Genomic DNA, 25,900 nt, shown 5'->3' with positions numbered 1-25,900 from the left:
AAACAATTGAACCAATCGTGAGTTAGTTTTCCGAGTTTTTCTCACCTGTATAACGTCTAAATAGCAGCCATTTTCCTATAAAAAGTCTTTCCGGAAGGCATTTTCTTGGCAGATTGCTTTGGTGTTACATTGTCATATCCCATCAAACTAAACTAAATCTTTCGGTCTTGAGTACCCACGGGGCCGAAAGATTTCAAAATCAAAAATTGATATATCAAAACAGGACAAAGAAAATGCGCTTTATATAATTATCAGAAGGATACANTATCTATGGAATGATACCGGAAAGGCGATTTTAACGCACTCTGGTGGCATTATTTGGCATGCCCTCGAAGAACACTGTAGTCGTTTTCATACCTTCCAAGATTTTATTTAAATTCAAATTATTCGATACTCTTTTGAAGAAAAAAAAGTTAATAATTTTATATTTTTATGCAATAAAATCTGTTTAAATTAATAATAATTATTTATTTGATTTCCAGTTTGTAAAGCGAAAATCTCCCCCTGGCGAAGCTAGTGACAACTATTCTTTAGTAAGTATAAGTGGAAGGAAGACGTGTTTGGCGGAATTATTTTCGTTTGAAGCGAATAACCTTATTTTCCTTAATTATTTAATGTTTTAAGTGTTTAAGGACAAGTTATTTAAATTAAGAATTAAAAAAAAAATGAGCGGTGACGAATTCAGATCCTTGATATTTGCATAAATTTGGTAAAAGTTAAATTATTTTATATTTTCTGATAAATATACAGCTGATTTGTTAATACCGAAAATCTATACCCTATTGGAACGTGTATTTTGACATTTAAACCATGTTGTTAAGGTCGTAAAGGCTGTAATTAGCCTTAGCTGTACACTGCCCCTGCATGGCAGCTTCTCCTAACGCCTCCAGATTGTTTACTGACTTTTGAATCACGTGTAAATAGCTTAAAATAAACATTTCGCTTACTACGATTTATAAAAGAGATTTACATTATCACATACAGAGTCTGTAATATTGACCTTCTGTATGAATATTCTTTCTAAAAACATGGTATTTAATAGAAATAAAGTAGCGGATCTTGTCTGTGATCTCTTTAACCGATTTGGAGAATTATAGGAAGTATGGTTATATGAAGTTATTTCCTGGAATACTATTGATACATGTTCACGCACAAACTTTGCACTCCATAGTTTGTACATGGCGTCTGTACGTGTCGAAGTAATCGTTTGTACGCTCGACAGATAACGTGCTTAAATCTGTTAACGTGTAGATGTATAGATACTGTGTTTGAGGTACTAGATTCTCTTGGTGGCATCTAGTTAATATTGAAAAGTATTCGTGTATTTAAACATGTTGCTTCATAAAGAATTTAGGAGTTTTATGTATGGTGGAACCTGGTTAATTCGAATCGGTCGGGGAAAAACATTTGAACGTCGAGTTAACTGGTTTGATTTAATGCGTTGTGCTAGGTGATTGAGAAAAGAAAATGGCTGAGTAAATGCGAATTGTGTTGTCTTGGTTTGAGTTAATTGGGTTATGCTGTTTTTAAGTGGATAGTTTAATTCTTTTCTAATTAAAATATTAAATTTGGATGTGGTAGATTTAAATCTATATCAGATGGCAAACTGTTTCAGTGACATTTTTGTTTTGTCTTTACTACAAGCATTTCTAACGGTGGATAAAGTTTTTGATGTAGTTAATAGCGAGTTTGCGGCTGGAGTTTTCAATGCAAAAACATGAACGTTGGATGTTCGGTGCCGCCTAGCTGTAAGCCTAGAAGTCTGACAGTGGTGTTTGGAACATCGAGCATGATTTCACTGACGTTCCAAATACCATTGTCAAACTTCTAGGCTTACAGGAAGGCGGCGCTAAGCATCCAATGTTCATGTTTTTGCATTGAAAACTTTGGTCACCACCTCGCTAATGAGCTATCTTTAGGCATAGACAATTGAAAGAAGAATGTTGCCATTGGAAGAAAGGAAGAGGAATACACTCTGGGTTCTATTTTGGGTTTTGTATCTTCAAATAAGGTGATGTTAGAATCGGAAGTAATTTTGGAGTTAGTATCTGTAAAAATGTATCAATTCTGAGTTCGAGTGTATAGTTTAAATTAAAATTATATCCAATATTTAAGTCTAAAATGTAGTTTGATATTCACTTGGTAGTAATGTAATTTCTTGTTATATCATTTATCATTTTAATGTGTTTATCATTATCATTACATGAGCTTTTATCCAAGAGGTTGTTATATTGTTATAAATGTAATCAGTTGTTTTGTATAATGCTTTCATAATAGTCTTAATTCACGACTAAAGTTGTAACTCTTAAGAGTAAGCAAATGTGTCATAACACTTTAATTTGTATTAATATTTATGTTAATTATATGAATACTAATGATTCTGAAGTGTAGAAAGAATATTACTTATAGTTTAATTCTGAAATTGGATATAAATAATCTTTAATTATTTTAAAAGATGAAAAAATTTATGAATTTTGTGTATAATGTGACTTAGTGATGTCCATATTTGTATTTTTTAGGTGAATTTAACATGATGCTTTATTGTCCTCCAAACGTCACCCTATCTCAAGTTTGGATCGATCACGGAATCTCCCATTGTTTCATCGATACTGTTGCCACTTCTATCATATTTACGTTCCTGTGTGTGGCGGGTGGAATTCAGTATGGAATATACAGGAAGTACTCAACAGTTCTGGACCACAGACTGTTACCAAAAACGTTCCTATTCAAACTGCAGATAGTGACGACTCTCATTTTACCCATTTTAGCTTTTGTACGTTTTATTTTACAAGCGACGGTACTAGAGAAGAGAGTTTATGGATACGCCATACTTCACGTGTCGATGACCATCGTGGCTTGGCCGTGTTCTTTGATAATCGTTTTTCTGGAAAGATGGAGAGCTCTTCCCAGCATACCGACACGGGGACACGGATTAGTTCTGTTAATATTTTGGACGTTGGTTTTTATTAATGAGAATTTAGCATTTTTAAATCTGAAAAATAAAGCCTGGTGGTTTGCTTTAAGGAAGTAAGTATTGAATTTTTAATGTATTTAAAACTGTTCGAAGATATAAAGAGAATCAAGATAAGACTGAGAGTAAAGTTAAAATTAAACCTGATGTTTGTTATTGAACTTTCAAGGTTAATTCTAAGCTAATTCTTTACAGTTAACTCGTAGCTGTAACAAATATATTTTTCATGTTTTAAACCTCAATGATTTACTTTATATACAGGATGATTCAAAAGTCTCTATATGTAGACGAAAGGTTTATTTTATTATATAATCACTTATAAGACACAAATTATGATCTGTTTGGGTAACATTTAAGTAAATGCACATAAGTATAGAGGCTAACACATCTTGGTCAAAGTCTTAACTACTTTCGAAGATAGATAGATGAAAGGTCCGGTTCCAATATCAACAGAAGGCTTCTGTTGCATATTCAAGCATCAAATTGCATATAAGAGTCTAAGAGACTAACGTCTAATAAATTTATTCATAGTATTATTTTGAATATGCAAACTTTCAGTATTATTGAAAATAGTTAAGACTCAAGCCATTGATATTATTTGCGCACAGACATTACAAGTATGGTCTGTAATTTATCTAAAGACTTGACTAATCCTGTATTTATAATATATAACAGTAGAGGATGTTTCACTCTAATGTTTTATATATTATGAATTCCACTTAATCTCTAAGGTAAGTTGTTAGAGACAATCAATTCTATTTATGATTTCAAGAATATGCAGTATTATGATACAGTTTTAAATTGCATGACTAAAAGCAAAGAGTTTGTGTTTTGGTATCATTTGATAATATACTGCTCACTTTGCAGGAGTGAATGTTTGAATTCAAGTACGGGTTAATGTTTTCTTTTGGATATTCTTAAGATTATTAAGTTAAAACTCAAAAAAATACTGTTCTTGTTTGTACTTTGTCTTCAGACAAGTCCACGCTTTTGCATTTCTTACGGAATTATTATAATTCAAAATCTTTTATTTTATATTTAAATTAATTGCAATACTTTCCTCTTTAGTTCGTCTGATTACGTGGAGTTTGGTTTATTTATTTTACGTTACGTCCTATCTATGACTATGTTCGTCGTCGGATTGAAAGCTCCGGGAATTCCGAGTTCAAAAGACTATTTTATATACAGTTGGCAGCAAATTCAAATCGACCAGAATGCAGTAAGTATGCAATTATACCTGTATTTTATTTCCTGTTTTTACTAAATATTTGAGAAAGTTACATTCTTCATATTTGATGGCTCAAGATAATTTCATAATAGGATAAGATTGGTTGCTGTATTAACAATATTCCATTTGAAATTTTTGCAAGATTCCATTCTAGAAATTGATATTATTGTTTGTTTATTATTATGAAAAATACTGAGCCAGATATTAAATTGATACTTTATTTAAAATGTTCACATTGTACAAAATATGTTGCAGATTAGACATAGATTAGGATGTGGTGTAAATTTAACACCATCGTTGCCACTAACATTGTCACTCATTGTAATAGTGTCATAATGCATATAGTTTGTGACAAGTTTCATTCGAAACAAATTAAATAAAATTACCGTATATAAAATCGCACGTGAGAAACAAGAAAACGATAATTTATACGTGGAAGTAGAAATTATTGCTCTATATGTGTCAAATATGATAAACAGTTATTATTTCTTTACATAGAATAATGTATTATAGATATATCTAATGTAGTTTTATATCCAGGTATTGCAATCACTGCTATTAAATTTAGTAATTCTTAATATATTGTGAGTAAAAATGAAACAACGTTTTATATATGTTTTATATGGATTCATATTTTTGTAATAACAAATTTTCTCTCCTTAAATTTATTTTTACGTAGAAAATACATATTTAACTGATTTTATACAGTGGCAAAAGAACTTTTTTCTAGTCACTTGTGAATTTCAACTAAACATCAATAATTTCTTTTCTGTTTTTCTTAAGTAGTTCCCAAACTATTTAGATTTATGGATCCCTTTAAAAATACTAAAATATTTGCACACTCCCTACATATATATGCAAATGTTTGTGCTTATTTGTACGTTGAATGTGCTCTGTAAGCAAAGAGATTTGTGTACACACTAATTGTGTATCTAATAAGTAATGTTTTATAACAAATCCTATAATTCTATCTGTATATATTTTAGGAAAATGCCTTTCGAAGGTTTTGCAGGCCTTATGGACATGGTCTAGCAAACTGTGGTTCCGAGACTTGCTGGAAATGGTTTAGAAACTCCAGTTTGCTCAAGGCTGAGTTAGATTTTCTAATTAACTAATACGGTGTGTCATCACAAACACATTTTAACAACAATTATTGATTTTGAACTGTGATTTTGATTTCTACTCTTGATCACTTCTTTAAAATTAACTTAATTCTACTTATTAAAATTTTACATGATGGAGAATTAATTACCCATGTGTGAGCCAAATTAATGATTAACTAACAAACCAGTAAATTTTAACAAATTATATTTATCTAGCCTCTCCTGGAAGAGAATGCAACACAGTCCGAGACGACCAACAGGACATCAACGTTTTCCAACTTCTGGAAAAAGTGCCGACTGCTTATACCTTTCATCTGGCCCAAAAAGAATATTTTCCTCCAGTTTAGGGTGTTGTTCTGTTTTATTTTATTAGCCTTAGGAAGAGTTGCAAATATCTTTATACCTCTGTATAATAAAAAGATTGGTAAGTAAAGCTCAATTTGTAGTTTATTAAATATTAATTAAAATATTTTAAAAATCCTACTGTACGATTAACAGTCTGCTTCTGAATTGCTTCTAAGCATTCTTGACAAGGAGATCTTTAAGTCTACTGAACAAGATTTACTTGTAAAATTAGATTGTCATTGTTATACATAAATTGATATTTCTGTTACGGATATAACTCTTTATGTATTGTAATTAATATTTTTAATTATAGTACATACTTCTGTGTATATTGAAGTTTCTTTTTATAGTAAACAGTTTGACATTGCAACCCGGAGAGAGTTCGTTAACATATCATTGGGATTTTATTTTGATATATGTTGGATTATGGTTTCTTCAGGGTCAAGGTAATTATATTTTTATTTGTATGCTTTTTATTATTTTATATTTTAGCATAAAATGTTCGTATAATTATTTTTTGTTATAATATTAACAAAGATCTTAATACATGCAGTTTTTACTGTTTGTTTTTCTTTGTTCTTTCTGCTTTGTGGTTACTAAGAGGGTTTTTTTGATACCTATTGTGTCAAGATGACGGTGAGGGATGGGCCCTGACATATCTTAAGACACAGCAATTGTGAAATTTCTTTAGGTTTTAGCCTGCATGGATTTGATCCCAAGTTCTTAACCGTCTCAGCCATTAGACTTTCCACTATTTGGCTAAGTTTATTTAATTATTAAGACTGTGCTGTATGAATTTTATTTATTTTTTATCATAAAATAAATATATTTGAGAAACAGAATTTTTTTTGAGAATTTAGAAGTGTGGATAAAAAGGATTTTTGTTTGATTTTGTTTCATGAATTCAAATTAAGTTATATAATTGGGTTGCATTGATGGGGTAAGGCAATGCAACACACGGGCAGTCTGCAAGTCTCTCAAGAGGAGTTTCTGTCAGAAACCAGCCTCTATTTTGTTATTACACGTTATTAATATTAAGAAAAACTGGAAATTCCACATGGCCAGCCTGTCGAACAGGTGTAAACACACAACCAACTACCAGTGTTCGCTAGTTTTAAATACTTGGCTATTGGTTGACAGGTCATATAATTAGATTTGGACCATGTGAGAATGAAGTAAATTATTTTATGCCACAATTTTGATTTGAAATACTATAGAGAAAATGAAAACTTTAAAAGCAGCCGAGGTAGATGTCTTTCATCTCTTCTAGTGAGGAATTAAGGAAGCCTTTTTGAATCAAGTCTCAATGTTAATGCCAAACATCATTGAGAAATTAAGCATTTTGTCTCAATATCTAGTTTTTATTAGTATAAAAAAGACATATTTCCTATCAAATTGTAATTGTATTCTTGTTTTCAATTCTATAGAGTCATCACAATATAAATTTTATAATTGGGATCAAAAATGTAAATGAAACAGCTCGCTATACAATGAAATCTAAATTTTGTTTTTAAAATAAGAAAAAAATAATATAAAATAATTTAATTTTTTTCATTTAAAATTGAATTAAATTGCAGGAAACAACAGTCTTTTGAATAACATGCGATCAGTTCTGTGGATTAGAGTGCAACAGTACACTGTTAAAGAAGTTCAGATCAGACTCTACACTCATCTTCTGGGGTAAATGAATATCTATTTTATTAATTATTTCATCTGTAAATATAAATTAATTAAATTTAAGATCGCTGCACACCTATTTCTTGTACTGGGGATAGAGAGTTTTAGCAAAGGGGTTGCATTAACAATAGCAAGTTTCTGATTTATTTTACTTTATATGTTCAGTGTGGTCCAGCTATCACTCTTACACTTTACTTAAGAAGACATACAGAATCCTGCATAGACTGAACACAGAATAAACTGTTTACTGTATTAAAAATGCAGTATTCAGTTTATTCTATGATGTTTTGACTTTATATTTTAAGCCATATTGTTGTAATATTTAATTCATTCATTAATAAAATTGAAACAATTTTTAAGAAGTTATATCAAAGTCGTCAAGTATGTTAAATATTTCAGGTTGGCAAGGATTTGTTGCAGTTTAACTTATTAAGTTTGTGACGTTAAAAAATATATATATATATATGTCAGTGCCTTCTGATCATATAACATACATATTTTCTTTATTTTTTACACAGTTTATCATTGCGCTGGCATATAATGAGGAAAACTGGAGAAGTGTTACGTGTTATGGACAGAGGAACAAACAGCATTACCAATTTACTCAGGTTATTCTTTTTATATTCAAATTTAGTATTTTTTTTATTAATTTAGTAATAATTATCAGATTATTTTTCTCACAGTTGGATAATAATATAATAAAGCCACCAAAAATTAAAATGATTATCCAATAATTGTTTTTTCCTCCATCCAGTTACATTGTATTTAGTATATTCCCAACCGTGGCGGACATCTTGATCGCCATCGTGTATTTCTCTTCGGCATTCGGCCTGTGGTACGGACTGATAGTGTTTGTGACAATGGGCCTTTATTTAGGTAATCCTTAATTCTAAATTTAAGTGAATTTTATAGTTATAAACTTTAAATCAAAAACTGAATTTAATTAAGTTGTTTCTCAATTTATATTCATTACCAATGCGTTACTCAAGAATAAATTCTTTGACAAATGATATACACTGATGGGAAGTTACGTACAATAAATCTGATACTAATATTGAAAGATATAAAACTTAATTAAGCTTGAACTCGGATAAATATTCTTATACCGAGCCAACTGAATAAATTGTAAGAAGTTGTAAATGATTTTCTCATAGTCAAACAGCGGCATTAATAAAGGATATTGCTTTTGTACCATATCTTAGAACTGTCTGCACAGTTTTAATTATATTAATGTAATAAAAATTTCAAATTAAATATTTTAATTGAAGCAATAAAATACAAAAGTACTTTAACAGAATATCATTAGATAAGATTTGAATAGAACAATACATTAATTCCTTTGACACTAACAACTCTGTCGTTAATTTTCAGACATAAATGTAATACAGTGAAGTATTGAAAATCCAGTTTCGACTATCAAAATAACGGATATTAATCCTTTTAGTGGTAATTTTGTTGCTCGTTCTTTTTGCCTTGTGTTGTTGTTGTTTCAGTGTTCATTCAGAATTTGTAATTTTTTAATTTTGAAATTATAAGATACTGGTTTGAATTCAAAACAGTATATTTGGAATTCAAAGTATTTAAATACTAATTTACACGTATATTTAAAAATATGGATGGGTCTATCCAAATTAGTTCAGGTTTTCAATGTATCACTGTACTATTATTTTGCTTCTGTCATGCTAGACCCAAACCGTAATGCCAGAGATTCTGAGAAAACATCTTTTGTGACTGTACCTTTGTTAATGCGTAATAGAGATCTTTTGCAATAATGCACAGGTTACTTTGAATTTAGATTTTTATTATTCTTAAATGAACTTCGGAAAAGAAAAAACAGTCCAAAAAGACAGAAATTTCAATGATACTTATGAATGAAAAGTTAGAAAATCAGCATTATCTTGCTAGAAAAAATGAGGTCTGCAAATGGCTTTTTTAGTGCCAATACACGAGAGCACAGTACCATTGTTTTCCTAGGGTGACATTGAAATTTCACACTGGAGTCTGACTATAAATTAACTTTAAATGCTGTTTTATTCAATGATTCGCATTACTTCTAAATGATTAAAAACTTTAGACATTTAAAATAAAAATCTGAATTTTTTTGTAGCTGCCACAATTGCTATAACTGAATGGAGAACAAAGTTTCGTAGATTAATGAACAAGATGGATAATGCTACGCAGGCCAAGGCAGTGGATGCCCTTCTAAATTTTGAAACTGTAAGTTTAAGATTTTGTTAATGTTTTCATGAAAGAAGAAACTTTATAAAACATTAGGAATAATAATTATGATTGAATCATGTCAGGAATTTCACCCATAAACTCTGTATTATTATAAATTTTATTGCGAGCATTTATGAAAAGTTCATTTATAATTGGAATAAAACACAATTCTTCTATGAACTGCTTTGGTTGAGTTACTTTTTATTATAAGCAGTACTGTCAAAAGACAAACTGGGCCATGATTTCCCATTATTCTGTGCATCTTTACCCTACTGGGCCATTCATCATGTATAGTTTAATGGTGATGGGTTGGAAAAAGTGTGTAATTATACATGATGTTGACGGAGGAGATCTCGAGCCTTGTATGGACATTTTAGTGGTATTAGTGGCATACTAATTTGTTCGTATAAACCTACTTCTAGTTATGTTCAGTGGTCAATATGTTATTGTATACACAATTAAAGGGGACACATTCAAACACCTTTATTCTTAAGTATTGTAGAATATGCCAATCTGGACTTTGAAAAATAGAAAATATCACAGTCTTAACATTATAATGTATTATATTCAGAAATTATTTACTTAATAGTGACCATTTTTCAGTTCATTCAACAGTAATTGATATCCAACCCCTAAAATCTTAGATTTATTTGTTGGCATTATAATAATTATTATAGTAATTTAATTATAATGATATTGAGTATAATGCTAATGTTCGGCCATCATCCTGTTTGGAAGTTGAAGGTTTTGGCCTACTGTTCTAGGAATCCAAGATCAAATTGGGTGTGTTACATTGCAGGAATCTTTCATGTGTGAAATTACATGAAAGATTCCTCGGGGATCATGGGGCATGACTCTCTTTGTCCTAGTGAACCCATTGTGTTACTAGCAAAATTCACAAAAGGTATGGAATAAAGGCCCTCTTAATCTCCACAGTGTGGGAATAACCAAAAAATGTACCAAATTTGTAACAGATATAACTCAAATCAACTGTAAAGTCCCTGCGTGCCATCTTGCATTGCCAAATTAAACTGTGTTGAAAATATTGGTAGATTCATTTGGCCATATTTTATATTAGCATTTCTAATATATGAAATATTTCTAGGTCAAATATTATGCGGCCGAAGAATATGAAGTGAAAACCTACTCAGAATGTATAGACTCTTTTCAGGTAAATATATGTATTTGATTTTTCACAGAACCAAATACTTGTTTTCTCATTCAATTTTTACTCTTGATTGGATAAGTAAACGTATACTATGCTCTACTGTAGAAGGAAAATGTAAATATATAACAGTTCATATATTATTTGTAAAATTTTAATTGTAATTTTGCTGTAAATGAGTTTACAATAATTATACCTCACATTGCTCTTGTCATATCTGCTTAATAGAATCAAAAATAATCGAAAAATTAATGTAACTACATTACAGTTAAGAGAAACTATTTTATAATTGACGTAATTAAGGTAATATTAAATAATAAGTTGAATTAATGAATGCACCTTTAACAGTAGATGAAATTTAAAGTGGAATCTGCAATTCTGTTTTCAACTGTTCATACTTGAAAATGGTCTGTAAACAGGGTAAAAAATGTTAGAATTTTATAAACTTCATCCATTATTAGAGGTGTACTCCTTAATTTATCTGTAGTTAAATAAAATTTGATATAGTATATGAAAAATTTAACTAAAACTTGTCGACATTTAATTATTACGTATAAAAATAAGATATCATAATTACTTGCTTTAAATGGCCATATTAGATAAAAATTGTGAAAATAATTAGTGTAAATCATATCTGCAGTATATATAATAGCTTTTCCAGTGATATTCATGTATTTGGCATACAAATTTTGAGTTTAATTGTACATTTATTTCATAATTATATAAAATCTAATATTTTATATTTTTTCTAATATTGTCTAGGCAGCAGAATGGAAGAGTACGGCATCATTAAACTTCCTCAACAGCATTCAAAATCTGGTGATAACTCTGGGGATGTTAGTGGGTTCATTGCTCTGTGCACACGCTATAGTTCACAAACAGGGCTTTACTGTTGGAGATTATGTTCTGTTTACTTCTTACTTGTTACAGCTATACACTCCTCTGAATTATTTTGGAACTTACTACAGGTATTAATGGTTTTTTAATGTTTTAATATTGAATAGATCAGGTAGAATTTATATTTTTTAATAGTATTAAGTACTGAAATACACACTATCTGAAACTTTATCTATCTAAACTATTTTTTTTATTAATAAATAAAAATAAATGAATATTTGTCGTAATCCATTCAAAATAGTGTAATTTGGTAACTAGTTTCGTAAATTATATTATTTTATGTGAAATCTTCACTGATGCAACCAATGGTTGCGTAAGTGTACTTACATGTAACAAAATACAAAGCCAGTTCTATCCAAATCTCGTAATTTTCTCGGTGGTACATATTGAGATGATAGTGTTCATTTGTCTCTTTTGATAACTGACAATTGCCTGTTGTTATAATTGTATACATGCAGTATACTGTTGAGGGTGCTACAGCACAGCTACACTGTCTGTAGTTGTGTGTACAAATCATGACAGCATGGTTTGTAAAACGTCTACATATTGGTTGACAGCCTGTAATAAATTTATTTTAAATTGACGATTGTAGTTCTCTGTATACATCTCAATACATGCCATGCTAACAAATTGAATTAATTGTGAGATACAATTGATATGTATTGTTTTATGATCACATAAGATGTTTTCAAACTCATTAATTATGATATTTGTTGTAGACTAAATTGCAGTTTTTTGTATATAAAATTTTTATTTTTCAATTTTCATAACACTTCTAACGATTCTGTCAAATAAAAGTGCCTATTTCACACTCAACAATGGCTTTTTTAGTTATTTTCTCACAAATATTTTGCCAATTTAATAAAAACTACCATTTTTGAACCTTTNAAATTACAAAATTTAGCAATGGATAAATTGTTTTTGTTTTGCTTTTTATTATATAATTTAAAAACACACCTTTTTTTTATAGCTAAATATACAATATAACAAAGGATCTTAGATATTATAAATTTTATTTTATGTTTATTAGTGCAGTTACGAATGCCACGAACCTACGAGTGGCCGAGTGGATAAAACAATTGAACCAATCGTGAGTTAGTTTTCCGAGTTTTTCTCACCTGTATAACGTCTAAATAGCAGCCATTTTCCTATAAAAAGTCTTTCCGGAAGGCATTTTCTTGGCAGATTGCTTTGGTGTTACATTGTCATATCCCATCAAACTAAACTAAATCTTTCGGTCTTGAGTACCCACGGGGCCGAAAGATTTCAAAATCAAAAATTGATATATCAAAACAGGACAAAGAAAATGCGCTTTATATAATTATCAGAAGGATACAGTAAACAATAGTGATTCTCTTACAATGCTACTTTTGCTACCAAATGCGATGGATGTGAGGAAATGTTTTGGGCATTCTGCAATAAGCAACTTATAAAAATATATTCAGTCAGAATAAAAAACCGTTTATTAACGCCTAAATAGGAGCCAATTTCTCTTAAAAAGACCTCCCGGAAGGCATTCCTCCTATGCTGATCGCCCAAGCATTGCGTTGCCATAAGTAAACAAACAAATATCAAAAAAGGTTGTCCATAGAATAGGAGCCCACTAATTATTCAGTGGATAAAACCACTGATTACTGGTAATTAACTAATACTATCGTGAGTTCGCGCCTCGCGAACGGACTGGACGTGTGAAGTTTTCCAGATTTTATTCACTTTTGTAACACCTTATAACCTCAAACTTTACGCCCGTGACTTTTTTCTTACAACAACAACAACAAAAAAAGATATTTAAACCCAATTTAACAATAAAGTTTTAACGACTTCCCCTTTTTATCCTGTGGGCACTAGGAGGGCCTCTTCTAGCAAGCCCATTATGGGTTCGGCCAGGCCCACAATGGGCGCGGCCAGGTGATGAGGGACGGGGCCCGACAAACCCGGACGGACCACGAGAAAAATTCCTGAGAAGTTTTCGACCCGTTCGGATTCAATCCCGGGTCCCCAGAGCGGTAGGTTGCCACCTTAACCACTCAGCCATTCGGTCTTTATAGAACATACAGTCGACCCCCCTATAAGATATAGATACGTTCCAATTTATTAGTAATCCGATTTCNTTTTTATATAAATTTAATGTTACAAAATGTATGAAAAATGCTCTTAAGCATTGTTCCTTTATGTGTATTATTAATAAATTCTAATGGATGTTTCACGAGACAGGGCGTGAAAATATCCAATACTCTAATATTACACGAAAATGCTATATTTATATAAGTGTGTTTATAAGTCTGGAACCATAGGTGTTACACTGATCTTTTATTTACTCTTTTACGGATAAAGCCTGGTGCCAAATAAGGAGGAATAGATTCAAGTTATTTTAATTACAGGAATCTGTAGTTGGCAAGAAGTTGCCAGTGTTTAAAAGACTATGTCAAGAGCATTTCTCATAGAAAATGCATGAGAAATGCCCTTGCTCAATGCTTATTTGTATTTAATATTTCAAATATCGCATAATTTCAAATTAATATGTGAATTGGACATACACAGAACTAGATCAATTAATGAACACCATCCTAAATCCTTCATAGAAGTGCTGACACTTTCTTTAGAGGAAAGAAACAGATATAATAAATCTTTGCAGCAAACAGAGTTTTGTTACAGAAAACATCACAAGAAGACAAAGCTGTAAACAAACAGTAAACCATTAACACTGATCTGGACACTAAATAAACCTGAACAAAGCAATATTTTATGAACAGAGACATCACTGAGCAGTCTTAGGTCAGGAAGGAGTTCCCTGATAGGCATCCTGGTGATCTTAACTGAGATTACATTGATAAAACTGTCAAACTATTGGCCAATGCCTTTTTGAGAGATGGAAAGCAGATACAAATACACAAATTATTATACACTATGACAGTTTTAGAAATGAAACTTGGTATAGGTATACACCACAAATGGTAAATAGTAAACCATAAGAGTTAATATGCATACAAACACTAAAGGGAATGTACTGATGAACAAATTGTCTTCAGTTGTGAATGTTATCAGCTTTTGCCACGAATGTACAAAATAACTTTTGAATTAATAATTTCTGTCAACATGGACTTTGTGGTTGTTTTCTTAGCTTCTTCTTGACTTAGTGAACTGAATTAGGACAAAATTTCTAAACAAGAGCTTCTATATAGTTCTCTACAAGTACTATATAGAGAGAAGGGATTACTGATAAATTATCAGATACAGCTTTAATAATAATAATAATTAAAGACACAAAGTGAGTGGGAGAGAACTAAAGGAAATGCATAAATGTGCTGGAAAACATTGCTGTAGCAGATGAATATATGTGGTGCTCAAAGTATTTTAATACATTTCAAATGATTTGCATTAAAAAAACATGAATATATTTGCAAATTTTATTTTTATGTAATTAAATTTATTGGAGTTAAATGTTTTCAGGTGGTTATAATGTAATAAATAAAATTAAAAATTATAATTTAGTGTAATTTAGATATATAAGCTGTAATTTAACTTAACAGGTAGAAGACGATAAGAATGCTGTCGGTTTGCAAGTGACCAAGGGCCAAATTGAATTTCGTAATGTTTACTTTTCGTACATGCCAGAGTAAGTAACTCTCTTCAAAGTTTTAAATCTGTTTTTATGAAATTACACTAATTTTGTTAAGTGCTGATTTTTGTGCTAATTTGTTCTATTAACGACAAGAGTCCGTAATGATTTATAATTTATAGAAAATACATTGTGTAAAAGGTTTAGTTTGATTATATATTAGTACAAATGAAGACAAAGAAATTATCATTTCCTCTCTCTTGAGCCAAGTATTTTGATGCAAGAAGAGAATCGTCTTTTAAAAATAGACACAATTCTGATAACATGAACACTGTTAAATCACTACTGTTAATACATATTTACTAGATACAATGTTTTACAGACTTCTGTAGATGAGCATAATGCTTACTGTCAATCTAGTGGTAGTGTATATTTAAACATTGCTTATTGTTTGCTAGATTAAGGATTCAAATAACACTTTGCACACAGATGTTTTGCATTTGCTAAATTAATGAAAGTTATCATTTGTTTGGGAAAGATTTCTGCCAAATAATCTCCCTTTGTCCATCTTGCTGCAGGCAAAGGGGACCTGCTCTTCTCAAGCCAACCTTGTCTCATTTCCTCATTCCATTTGTCCCTCACATTTCATCATTTTGTGTTGTCAGAAATTTCAGCACCTATGTTTTTGACTTTTTACAGACTTGCCATCTTATTTACTAACAGGTATTCGTACCCGATCTGTTTCAAGCTGCATCACGTGTCTTGTCACATGGCGCAGCTTGAAACAGATGTGATTCATCACGACTCCATCATCCTTTTGAATCCATTCACTTCTAGAACTAAATTATATTAACGATTTGTTTGAAAATTGCAGAAGTATAGTCTAGAAATTCAACATTACATTACTTACATTTATTAAATTGTTTTTGTTATTGCTTTCTACTGCTTATTTGATGAGAAATATATTTTTCAGGAGACCTATTCTTCACAATATATCATTTTTGGTGCCTCCAGGAAAAACTCTTGCATTGGTAAGTCAGTATCAGCTAAACTTTTAAAAATAATGAATATTAAGTTTACATTCATTTAAAAAATACGCAAATTATCTTACCTATACCTATTACGATGACAATACATCTTTTTTTTTAAAGATATATATCATAAATATTGTTAAAGACAACAAAATGTGTGAGTAATATAAAACACTGGCTTGTACTATATGAAATAGGTATGATAATTAGTGTATTTTTTTAAAATAAATTCACACTTAATCATTATTAGTCAATGAACTGTCGATAATTTAAGCTAAAATGTTATACAAAAATTATGTTTATATCATTTCAAATAATTTATACGTGTATTTTAAGGTTGGTCCTACAGGAAGTGGAAAGAGTACGATTATCAGACTGCTGTTCAGGTTTTACGACATCCAGTCTGGGCAGATACTTATCGACGGACAGGATATAAGAAAGGTTGAGTATTATTTGACGACGCTTGCTATTTTGTCTACCGTATTTCAAATATAAAACTATAATACTGTTATAAAAGAAGAATTACGATAAGCATCTTTGGTTTGCTTTATGAGAAGACTGACAAATGACAAGTTAGACAAAGAGACGGAAAAGGTTTAGCAAGCCTTAGATGAGAGCAAAGATTTCCAGTTCTTGACATTTCTGGCTTCGATGATACTTCGCATTTGTATACAATACTAGCAGTAGGATGATAATAATGTGTAGAAACTAAGTGAGGGCTATTATGGTCAGGTCAGTAAGATCTAAAGTTCACCAAAAATTCTACAGGGTCATTTAACACTTGTTAAAGGTTAAATAAAGACAGAAATTCTAAAGTTGAAGACATTTTTCCATTATGTTTTCAGTTCCATCTCATTTAAATATAATAAATTTAAATTATTCATGAAATTGGTAATAAGAGTCAACTTAACATGAAATTTATCCATTTTATTTCTATTTTTAAGTTAATTTAGTAAGTTTTTTTTTATAAATTTAGAATTATAATTTAATTGCTACAAGTCTACATAAACATTTTAAAGAAATAATAAAATAATTTTTTTTATTAAACAAGGTAACTCAAAGGTCGCTTCATGAGAGCATAGGCATAGTTCCTCAGGATACCGTGCTCTTCAACAACAGTATCAGGTAAGTATAGCCACAGAGCTTGATGTAGTAATTGTGTTTATTGCTAGATGATGATTCTTCTATTATATGACATTTTTTAGTTACTTTCATCTTCAATGTAAAATAATTATTAAATCCTGAAGCTAGAACTATCTTATAAACATGAAAATTTACATCTTCTTCTCAATCTCCAGCATTCACTGTTTAAAAAACAAACGTTTTGGCTATATTCAGTGGCCTGTGTTAGGTTAAGATTCTATATCGAACGTTATTCCAAACTTCAAATCTGTTATAGGTGTTCGATATAGAATCTTCTTAACCAAATGAATGCCACTGAATGTAGCCAAAACGTTTGTTTTTTAAACAGCAAATGCTGGAAATTGAAAGGAAGGTGTAAATTTTCGTGAATGTAAATTACTTCAGTAAAATCAATTCTGCTGTTGTGGAGATTTCAGTAAGGTCAGACAGGATCTGATTTGAAACACCGTGACATCCAGTTTATTGGGTATAGTACTTGGCATCACTTGCGATTCACTCACTCGTATTGCTTTATCTTTGCTTATTCTGATTTATCTAGTTGTTATCTTGCTTTATCTTGTTACGCAATTAGTTGGCATAATTGGCTACAGTTATGCTCGTAATTGGCATTATTGTGCCTGGACATAGCCTTTATGCTTGCTTATCAATTAAATAACATTTAATTAATTTAGAATATTTTTAAATATTAACTTTTTAACTTAATTTTAATTGATCTAATCAATTAAAACTTTAACATGCAGGAAATATTTTAAATGGATGAACATTTTCAGAAAGCTTAGCCATTGTTGAATTCTAAATCTAAAACTAAATGTTAAAGTTATGTTTATAAATCTCCAGTAATTCAGAGTGTTTAACTATTGTTGAGTTACAGACTGTCTTAATTATCGATGTTTTATTTTATGTGATTATATTGCTGCAAATTCCAAAAGATATTATGTTAATGTTTTGTAATCCTCTCGTTCAAACATCTGGAAGTATAGCTTACATATAATTATCTTGCTGGATGTTAAAGGTTTCGTTTTACAATAAGTTATTACATAATTGTATAAAGAGTAAACAATTATTAACTTATTTTTGCAGCTATAATATAAGATATGGAAAGGTAACGGCATATGAAGAAGAGGTGGAAGAAGCCGCAAAAGCAGCAGACATTCACAGCCAAATTCTAAACTTTCCTGATGGTATGTAAATGCCCTTAATATGTTCTCTGTAAACCAGCAGTGAACATGTTAAGCTTAATAAAACTAATCCAGTTTCAATTATTTTTACATAAATAACAATTTCAGTTAAGAATTTAAAGTCGTTACATTTTATTGAGCTATTTTCACTTTTTTGACGATTTAGAATCATATTTATTAAATTTTGCATAGTAATGTAGATATAGACACACTCTATAAGTCTACAAATGTAGGGTTATATATTTAAAAGGGTACCAGGGATCACGAATTAAGAAATATGAGGTCAAAAGGATTACACGTGATCAATATTTAAATTTAGAGTTAATGAGTAGGAACAGATGCACACTTTTGTTCTGCGAAGGTTAAAAGTAATAGTCTGGCTAATGGGAAATAACACATTGCCAAATTTATTAAGGAATATTAAGAACTTCTAGGATCTTTTAAACTTCTTATGTAACCTTAAGCTGTGTAACAGTATTTTATATATAACATATATGCTGTTATATATATATAAGGGGAGGTAGGGATCCAATGTATTTAATTCTAACGTATAAGGATTATCACTTTATAACAGGATATAACTTAATTTAGTTAATAAAGGAAAAGAAATGTGCCTGTACACAATTTTGTATCAGAATTAGTCAAGAAATAATTGCCGTTTAATATAATTAAGTAAATAAACTAAATTATTTTAGGTTGAAGCTTTTAATGCATTCAAAAATAATTAGATTTAAAAATAAATTATTTTGAATTTCTTTAAATGGAGCAACTTTAATCGATTAGTTTTTCTATTTGATATTCATTTATCGTCATGCAAATGTAAGTGCAAGGTGACCGAAGGTTAAACGTTTCCTTTTTAAAAAAGATTTAGAATCCGTTCGTCAAATGTCTGATTAGTCTAGCAATATTTAGGTATTATTGTATCATTTCTTTCAGATGTTAATGGAGAAATATTGTTAGATGTCATCATTTTACATTTTAATTTATAAAACTTATCAAAGAACCTGTATTCTGTACATTACCGTACCTAATTTTGATCCAGTTGGTATAAATAATTGATTATATCTTTGTTTTCTGAAGTTTTTATTAAACTTTTTGATAACTTTTTAAATTGATTATTGTACTTTTAACCCATTAAACCTTTACTAACCGGTCAAGGACACATTAAGAAAGGTTTATCACATTGAAATTTTGATAATCCATCAAGAAAACAAAGAAACTTTAAGTAGTTTGCTTTCATATTTAGTATTAAATGCTAAAAGTTATATCAAGTATTTAAAAATTTTGCAAATATTCTGATCTGTGGCATTTCCATTGAATTCAAATTAGAATTGATATCTTCCAGAAACCAGATAAGCTCAAATTGGAGAGAGAAATTTAAGCAAACTGCTAAAAATATTTTATATGTTTGATAAATTTTAACTTATCTGATATATTATTAATAGAAATGTTATTCTTAAACATTGTCGATAATAAAATTACGAAACATTTTTTGTATCAAGCAATGGCACGATCGCAACTTAATCTTAATCGTTGCCTATTTAGTACTGTTTAAAGTACTTTTTTCCTAATTCTTTAGTGTCAAAGCTTTTATTTTGGTCATTAAATGGATTGATATAACTATTAATAAAAACTATATGTATTTAGCTCAAGTCACTGGCGATAAATAACTACATGTATTTATCGTGGATGGCTCAAGGTGATGGCAAACTTTGACCCGGAATTATCTATTGTTTATTTATGTATAATACAAACTCTGTGTTAACATAACTGTTTTCTTGAACCATTACAATTTTGAGTTACTTAAAATCTTAGAAATAGTACTTTTGTAAGTAAAATTGCTTATGAATAATGAAATTTAAACTTTTACCATCTAGGTTACGACACGGTTGTCGGCGAAAGAGGTTTGAAGTTGAGCGGAGGTGAGAAGCAGAGGATTGCCATTGCCAGGACCATCCTGAAAGCTCCCAAGTTTGTCTTGTTGGATGAGGTAAATAAAAATTTTACAGAATTAAAAGAATTTTTATGCTGATATTCTTTGTTTTCAGTCAATTTGATGAGATCATAAAAGTGTTTTTCAAGGTTTTTGATCTTTAACTTTGTTTCTATCGTATATTGTTTCTTATACTGAAAGTGGAAAGGTATGAGAATTGCTCCAAAGAGTTATAATTATAAAGTCTAAATTATAATAATCGGAGAATCCATTACTGCTCTTTACAATACACACACAACGCATATGCAAATAAGCTTGTGTGTGATAAGTTTTGCTTTATTCTGGTTAATAATCTTTTGAAGAGCGAAATAGAATCAGTAGACCTTGCCACAAATGATGGCAGTATTTCCTATTTTTGCTTCTACCTTTGTGAACAAATTTTACGAAAACAAAACTATATAAATTCAAAACACTGAACATCACCATCCAGACGAATATCTAACAGATATTATAATATTGGGTGCCGCAACATTTATCCCTAATTTTGAGGACCTTTCGAAAAAGCCGTTGCAAATTTCACATTGGTTTATGCGCATTGTTATTTGGAAATAAAAATATTGTTAATCTTTGATTGTATCTTTCATACGTGGCTCACAGATTTATCTTTTATATCTCCTGAGAAAGGTTGGAGACTCTCGCATATAGCTTAATGAATTGTCTATTTTTATTACCGACCTCACTTTATAAGCAATGTTACCTTGATACTGCTAATCAGTTTAGATTATTATTTATATTTTCATCGGATCAACTATCAAACTGCATCACTACATCTTCTCTCACAAGATCATATTTTAAAAGAGATCTGCACTGTTTTTCTAGAGAGGTCATTATCAACTTCTCATTTCATACATAAACAGAGATTAGTGAAAGGACGTATACACAAACCATTTGATTCAGCCTCAGTAGTAGTGATATTTAGCTAATTCTATGACACACCACTGAACTTTGAAGATTAGATTATTCAATGATAACATAATTGCAATTAACTTTCCCAAATATTTCTTAGAAATCTTCAAGAAAAATTAGAAAGCAGTGTGCTTGTAGACTGCATTCTTCTAGTTTAGGGGAGGTTTCTACTCAAAAAAAAAAGGCGAGGGTCGTTATAATAAGAGACTAAAAACTGAAATATGCTTTATCTCCGTAGGTTAATGATATAAGAATCCTCTATGATTTGAACAGGAGGTAATGTTTATATGATAGCTTTCAGCAGTATCACTCTGCCAATTTGTTAGTGTTGATTTTCAACTAACTTTCAAGGTCAGGAGGTTATCTTTTATCATTAGGAAGCTTATTGTACGTCATCTGAAATGTATAATTCATTATTCTATATAATAATTTCCACACTTTTTGACACATTTACTAAATTTATCTTGGAAGTAAGGGGGGAAGAACAGGAGAAAAATTTTGCTTGGTGAAGCACGAGTTGCATTTTTCAAGGTCGTTTTACTCGTTTATAACGTTTTCTTGTTAGTTTCTGGGATGAAAACTAGCTCGTTTTGTTTACTAAAACCCTCTCGATTGTCGTTAAACCACGGGATGATAAAAGGGATAATGACTTGAAGTGGTCAACCCAGTTTTTCTCTGCCACCTCATTCTACTTTTAAGATAGAGTGAGGTGATAGCAGCGATCTAAATGCATACTTGATTAGAATGTGGTTGGTCGACTAGTTGCTAAAGGTATAATTGTGTCTAAATATGTTATAATTCCCCCCCCTTTATATTAAAAATATGCACAGTTCAATATACACATTAATAATCGTTTTGTCATTTTCTTCCTCTATCCTACGAGGTCTTTAAATGACAAATAATTTATTTTATTCTAGTTTTAAAGGGCCTCATATGATAAAGTTTAATGGTTTCAGATAATGGCAGCTTAGCTAAGTGACACTATATGATCTCTATTATCTTAAATGTACCCTTTATGTGACTTTACATCCTTAAACGAAAATGTACTTACATTAAGGACTTATAAGGATTTGTGTTACATCTGTTAAGTACTTTGATATTTGCCACAAATCCTAAATTTAAGGAGTTCAACTGTAAATTTATCTGCTCATAATTCAAATGAAAGAGGATTTTCTACTTTTTTAAAAGAAGATTATGTCGAGTTTTAGTTATTTTTGTTCTACTTAACCTCAATTAATGGTGAAACAATTTATTTTTAATATTTCTGGTTCCTACTTTATTTAATTTAGTTATTTTTGTGTCATTCCAACCATTTAGAATGGCGAAACAAACCTTTCTTAACCAAGATACTAGCAGTGTTTAACAGATATCTCTTAAAATAACCTGCATATCTGTGGGTACGATGATACCATTACAAAAAGATGATTTTTATAATGGTCTCATCATAAATTGTTAACTGAATTGAAATTTTTAGCTTATCACTTTCAGGTAGTTTTTTATTATGAAAAATATTGTAGATAGTTACATTCCTCAACCTTTCACGAATCGAACAATATATTAAACTCATGTCCAAAGTCTAAGCGTAACCATTAATTTGGCCCATAACGCAGGAACCCTTTATGCAGCATAACAATAAAAAACATAAAGACAAAGTATAGAGCATTGTTGTAAATATTTTTCCACGGAAATGATAAATATTGCGCGTGGTTACCACTTGCACTTGCACAAACTGCACAGTGATTGCTCCTGCTGATTATGACGTTGTTTATCAGCTTTATCTGGATGGCTGACGAGATGCATCTTGTGTTTTTAGAGCATCCCACACATGTTCTGTGAGATTTAGGGTCGGAGATCTTGCCTGCCAGTTCAGGAGATGAATGTCCTTATTGTCAAGAAAGTGATTGATATGCCATGTGGGCAGGCATTATCACTCACGATAATGAAATCTGCACCTCGGAAAAAATGTCATGTTAAGTTTCAAAACCTCGTCTTTATAGTTTTTGGTTATAACGGAACCACTTGTGAAATCGGCGTACAAATGGCTTCACCAAGCGTAATGCCACTCCAGACCAGCATGTGTGCGTAATGCTGCTACACACCATGATGCCATCACCTGCAAACTGGTGTCTTTCTATGATGTTTGTGGGACTTCCTAGCTCTCAATAGATTCTACACGAGGACCATTCAATGAATAGAACCTTGCCCCATTCGGTCAAGGTCCATGTTCTTGACACCATCTTAAACGGGCTCTTCTCTGCACAAGGGTCAATGAAACGCAACGTATTGGACGTCTGGCGAAAAGGGCATTCACCTGAAGTCTCTTGTACCCAGCTTATTGTGAAACTAGCACTGGTGCCATAGATTGCACTGGTGCTCTGCAGTGAGTTGTCTTCTAGAAAATTGATAGGTGCATTTGACATAAATTTTGAATATTCTTGTAATAAATGCATTTTTTTTCTGAGAAATAGAGGGTGGAAGACAGACTACTTTATATAATTAACGTACCAGTGTGTTGCGTGTTGATTTACCGTTTGATTTCATTTGTCAGGCCACATCTTCTCTGGACACCAGAACGGAGAGGAATATCCAAGCCTCGCTGGCTCTGATCTCCAGCAACAAGACCAGCATCATCGTGGCACACAGGTGAGTTCTTTATAGATCACTTCGGTCTCTGGAATTAGATCATCTAGAATCATAATGTATTCCTTTTTATGTAGATTATCCACCATCGTCCACGCAGACGAGATTCTGGTCATCAAGGAGGGCAGGATCGTGGAAAGAGGAAGGTAAGAATGGCACAATTTTGATTCGGTTCTCACGAGAGAAACGGCTAAAACGAGCGAGGTATTTACTTTCAGGCACGAGGAACTCCTGGAGTTGGGTCGCGAGTACTGTGCCATGTGGAACCAACAACTGAAGAACCAATCGGAGGAGCAAGGAAGTGGCACCGAGGAAATCTCCTGAGAGCGAGAGACCTACGTTTTCCACGCCATCATTCTTGGCGTCTTTTTTGCTTGCTTTCATTTGCTATACAATGGTGGCAATAATCAATAGCTGCTCTGTTCTTTATATATATATATATATCTACATCATTTCTCTTAACGATTATCAGATGGCACTGTTTCTCATCACTTGTAGAGAGCCCTTATGACGAGACGATACCTTGGCACCTGGGACTCTCTTAATGTTTTTCTTGAGATCACACGTAATCTATGCACTGGAATTCTTGACGAAAATGGTATAAACAATGGGTCGATAACATTGTGGGCACGTCCTCTTTACGAGGGTTCTCTATCAAGTTTGAAGGGATGGTGTTCGTGTTAGTTGCTAATGGCGAACGCATTGCTTTTGCGTAGCGAGGGCTCGTCATTCGAGATAAAACGTGTACGTAACAACGGAGCGTAACAACACTTAATATGTTACGTAGCATCTTTTTCACTCGTTTTAATGCCTAGTCCACGCTCGTTAAGCCGAAAACTACCGTTGTAAGATCTGCTCATCGGCATCATCCTCACCGTTGCCATCGTCATCGTCACCAATAATCACGAAAATCTCCACAAACAATCAAATATGGATGACAGATCTGCATTGTGCGACTTTAATGGCGCTTCTTCCACTCTTCTGTTTCTTTGGCATTCCTAAAAAATGGACATTTGGGATAATTCAAAACGCCGATTTTTGTATCCTACTTAAATTTTGGGTTTCGTTGGGCCTACTCAGGGGTGCCTACCCACGCGGGTGGCGTTACATTACGTCACTCTTCACGTGGGTCGGAAATTGGGCTCTTTTAGTTACGGAAAACGTCGTCGCTACAGAATTGGACAGGGAATCATTACTTAAGAGGGTGGGTCACACAGTTCCACTTCCGGTTCCGACGGGGGAACGGATCTTAGCGCGCGCAGTTTTAGGGCATACGTAGTGAAACAATAAATTTCGGTTAGGGAAGCTTCTGTACGTCGTCCAATCCGCGTATCCTCATTGAGTTTCGTCGTGTTACGTATTAGTTTTAACCCTTCTTTGCCATAGAATTTTATCAAAATGGGAATCCGGAAAGCAATATTTCATTCGGAAAATCAAAAACATGAAATGTACATTTATTTGGAAGTATTTTAAAGCGTTTGGACAGACGCTCGAGTCATCGTTACGTCGATTAACTTGGAGTATTTTTGTGTTTGTTTACTTTTGGAGAAATGACAATAAATACTTGTTTGTTGACACAGTCGATTCTGTTTCATTGTTACGCCATATAAACGCATACGTTACGCGATATTCGGTTTTCAAAATTAAGTCGGATGTAACCGTTACGACTCTGAAACTAGATACACCTTAACCAATTAAATTCCTGGACATAACTTTTTTTAAGTTACGCTTCCACGAATAGAAGTTACGCGATCGAATGCAATATATTTCTACGTGCGGGGTTACGAATGTTTCGCATTTATTAATTCGAATATGGTATTCATCACATCACCCTCTCGCATCAT

The 25,900-nt window shown here is 31.6% G+C and overlaps 1 protein-coding gene across 1 annotated transcript; it reads left to right on the top strand.

The window, feature by feature from the left end:
* Positions 1-548: 548 nt before the first annotated feature.
* LOC111624265 (ATP-binding cassette sub-family B member 6, mitochondrial-like) lies at positions 549-25,631 on the top strand. The gene is given in 22 exon segments (XM_023367074.1): positions 549-709; positions 2,520-3,027; positions 4,040-4,190; positions 5,519-5,726; positions 5,998-6,093; positions 7,225-7,327; positions 7,843-7,932; positions 8,079-8,200; positions 9,432-9,541; positions 10,650-10,715; positions 11,472-11,677; positions 12,077-12,098; positions 12,903-12,916; positions 15,109-15,222; positions 16,139-16,196; positions 16,533-16,637; positions 17,248-17,321; positions 18,420-18,520; positions 20,395-20,507; positions 23,965-24,059; positions 24,134-24,202; positions 24,275-25,631. Coding segments are annotated over 21 exon segments (2,520 nt in total). The 5' UTR covers positions 549-709; positions 2,520-2,530; the 3' UTR covers positions 24,381-25,631.
* The last annotated feature ends 269 nt before the right edge of the window (positions 25,632-25,900 follow it).

This window comes from Centruroides sculpturatus, unplaced genomic scaffold (assembly GCF_000671375.1).
Source record: "Centruroides sculpturatus isolate CEXI.00-Female unplaced genomic scaffold, Cexi_2.0 scaffold242, whole genome shotgun sequence".
Lineage (NCBI taxonomy): Eukaryota > Metazoa > Arthropoda > Arachnida > Scorpiones > Buthidae > Centruroides > Centruroides sculpturatus.
The sequence above is the reverse complement of the archived record's forward strand: the minus strand, read 5'-3'. Positions and strand labels throughout refer to the sequence as shown.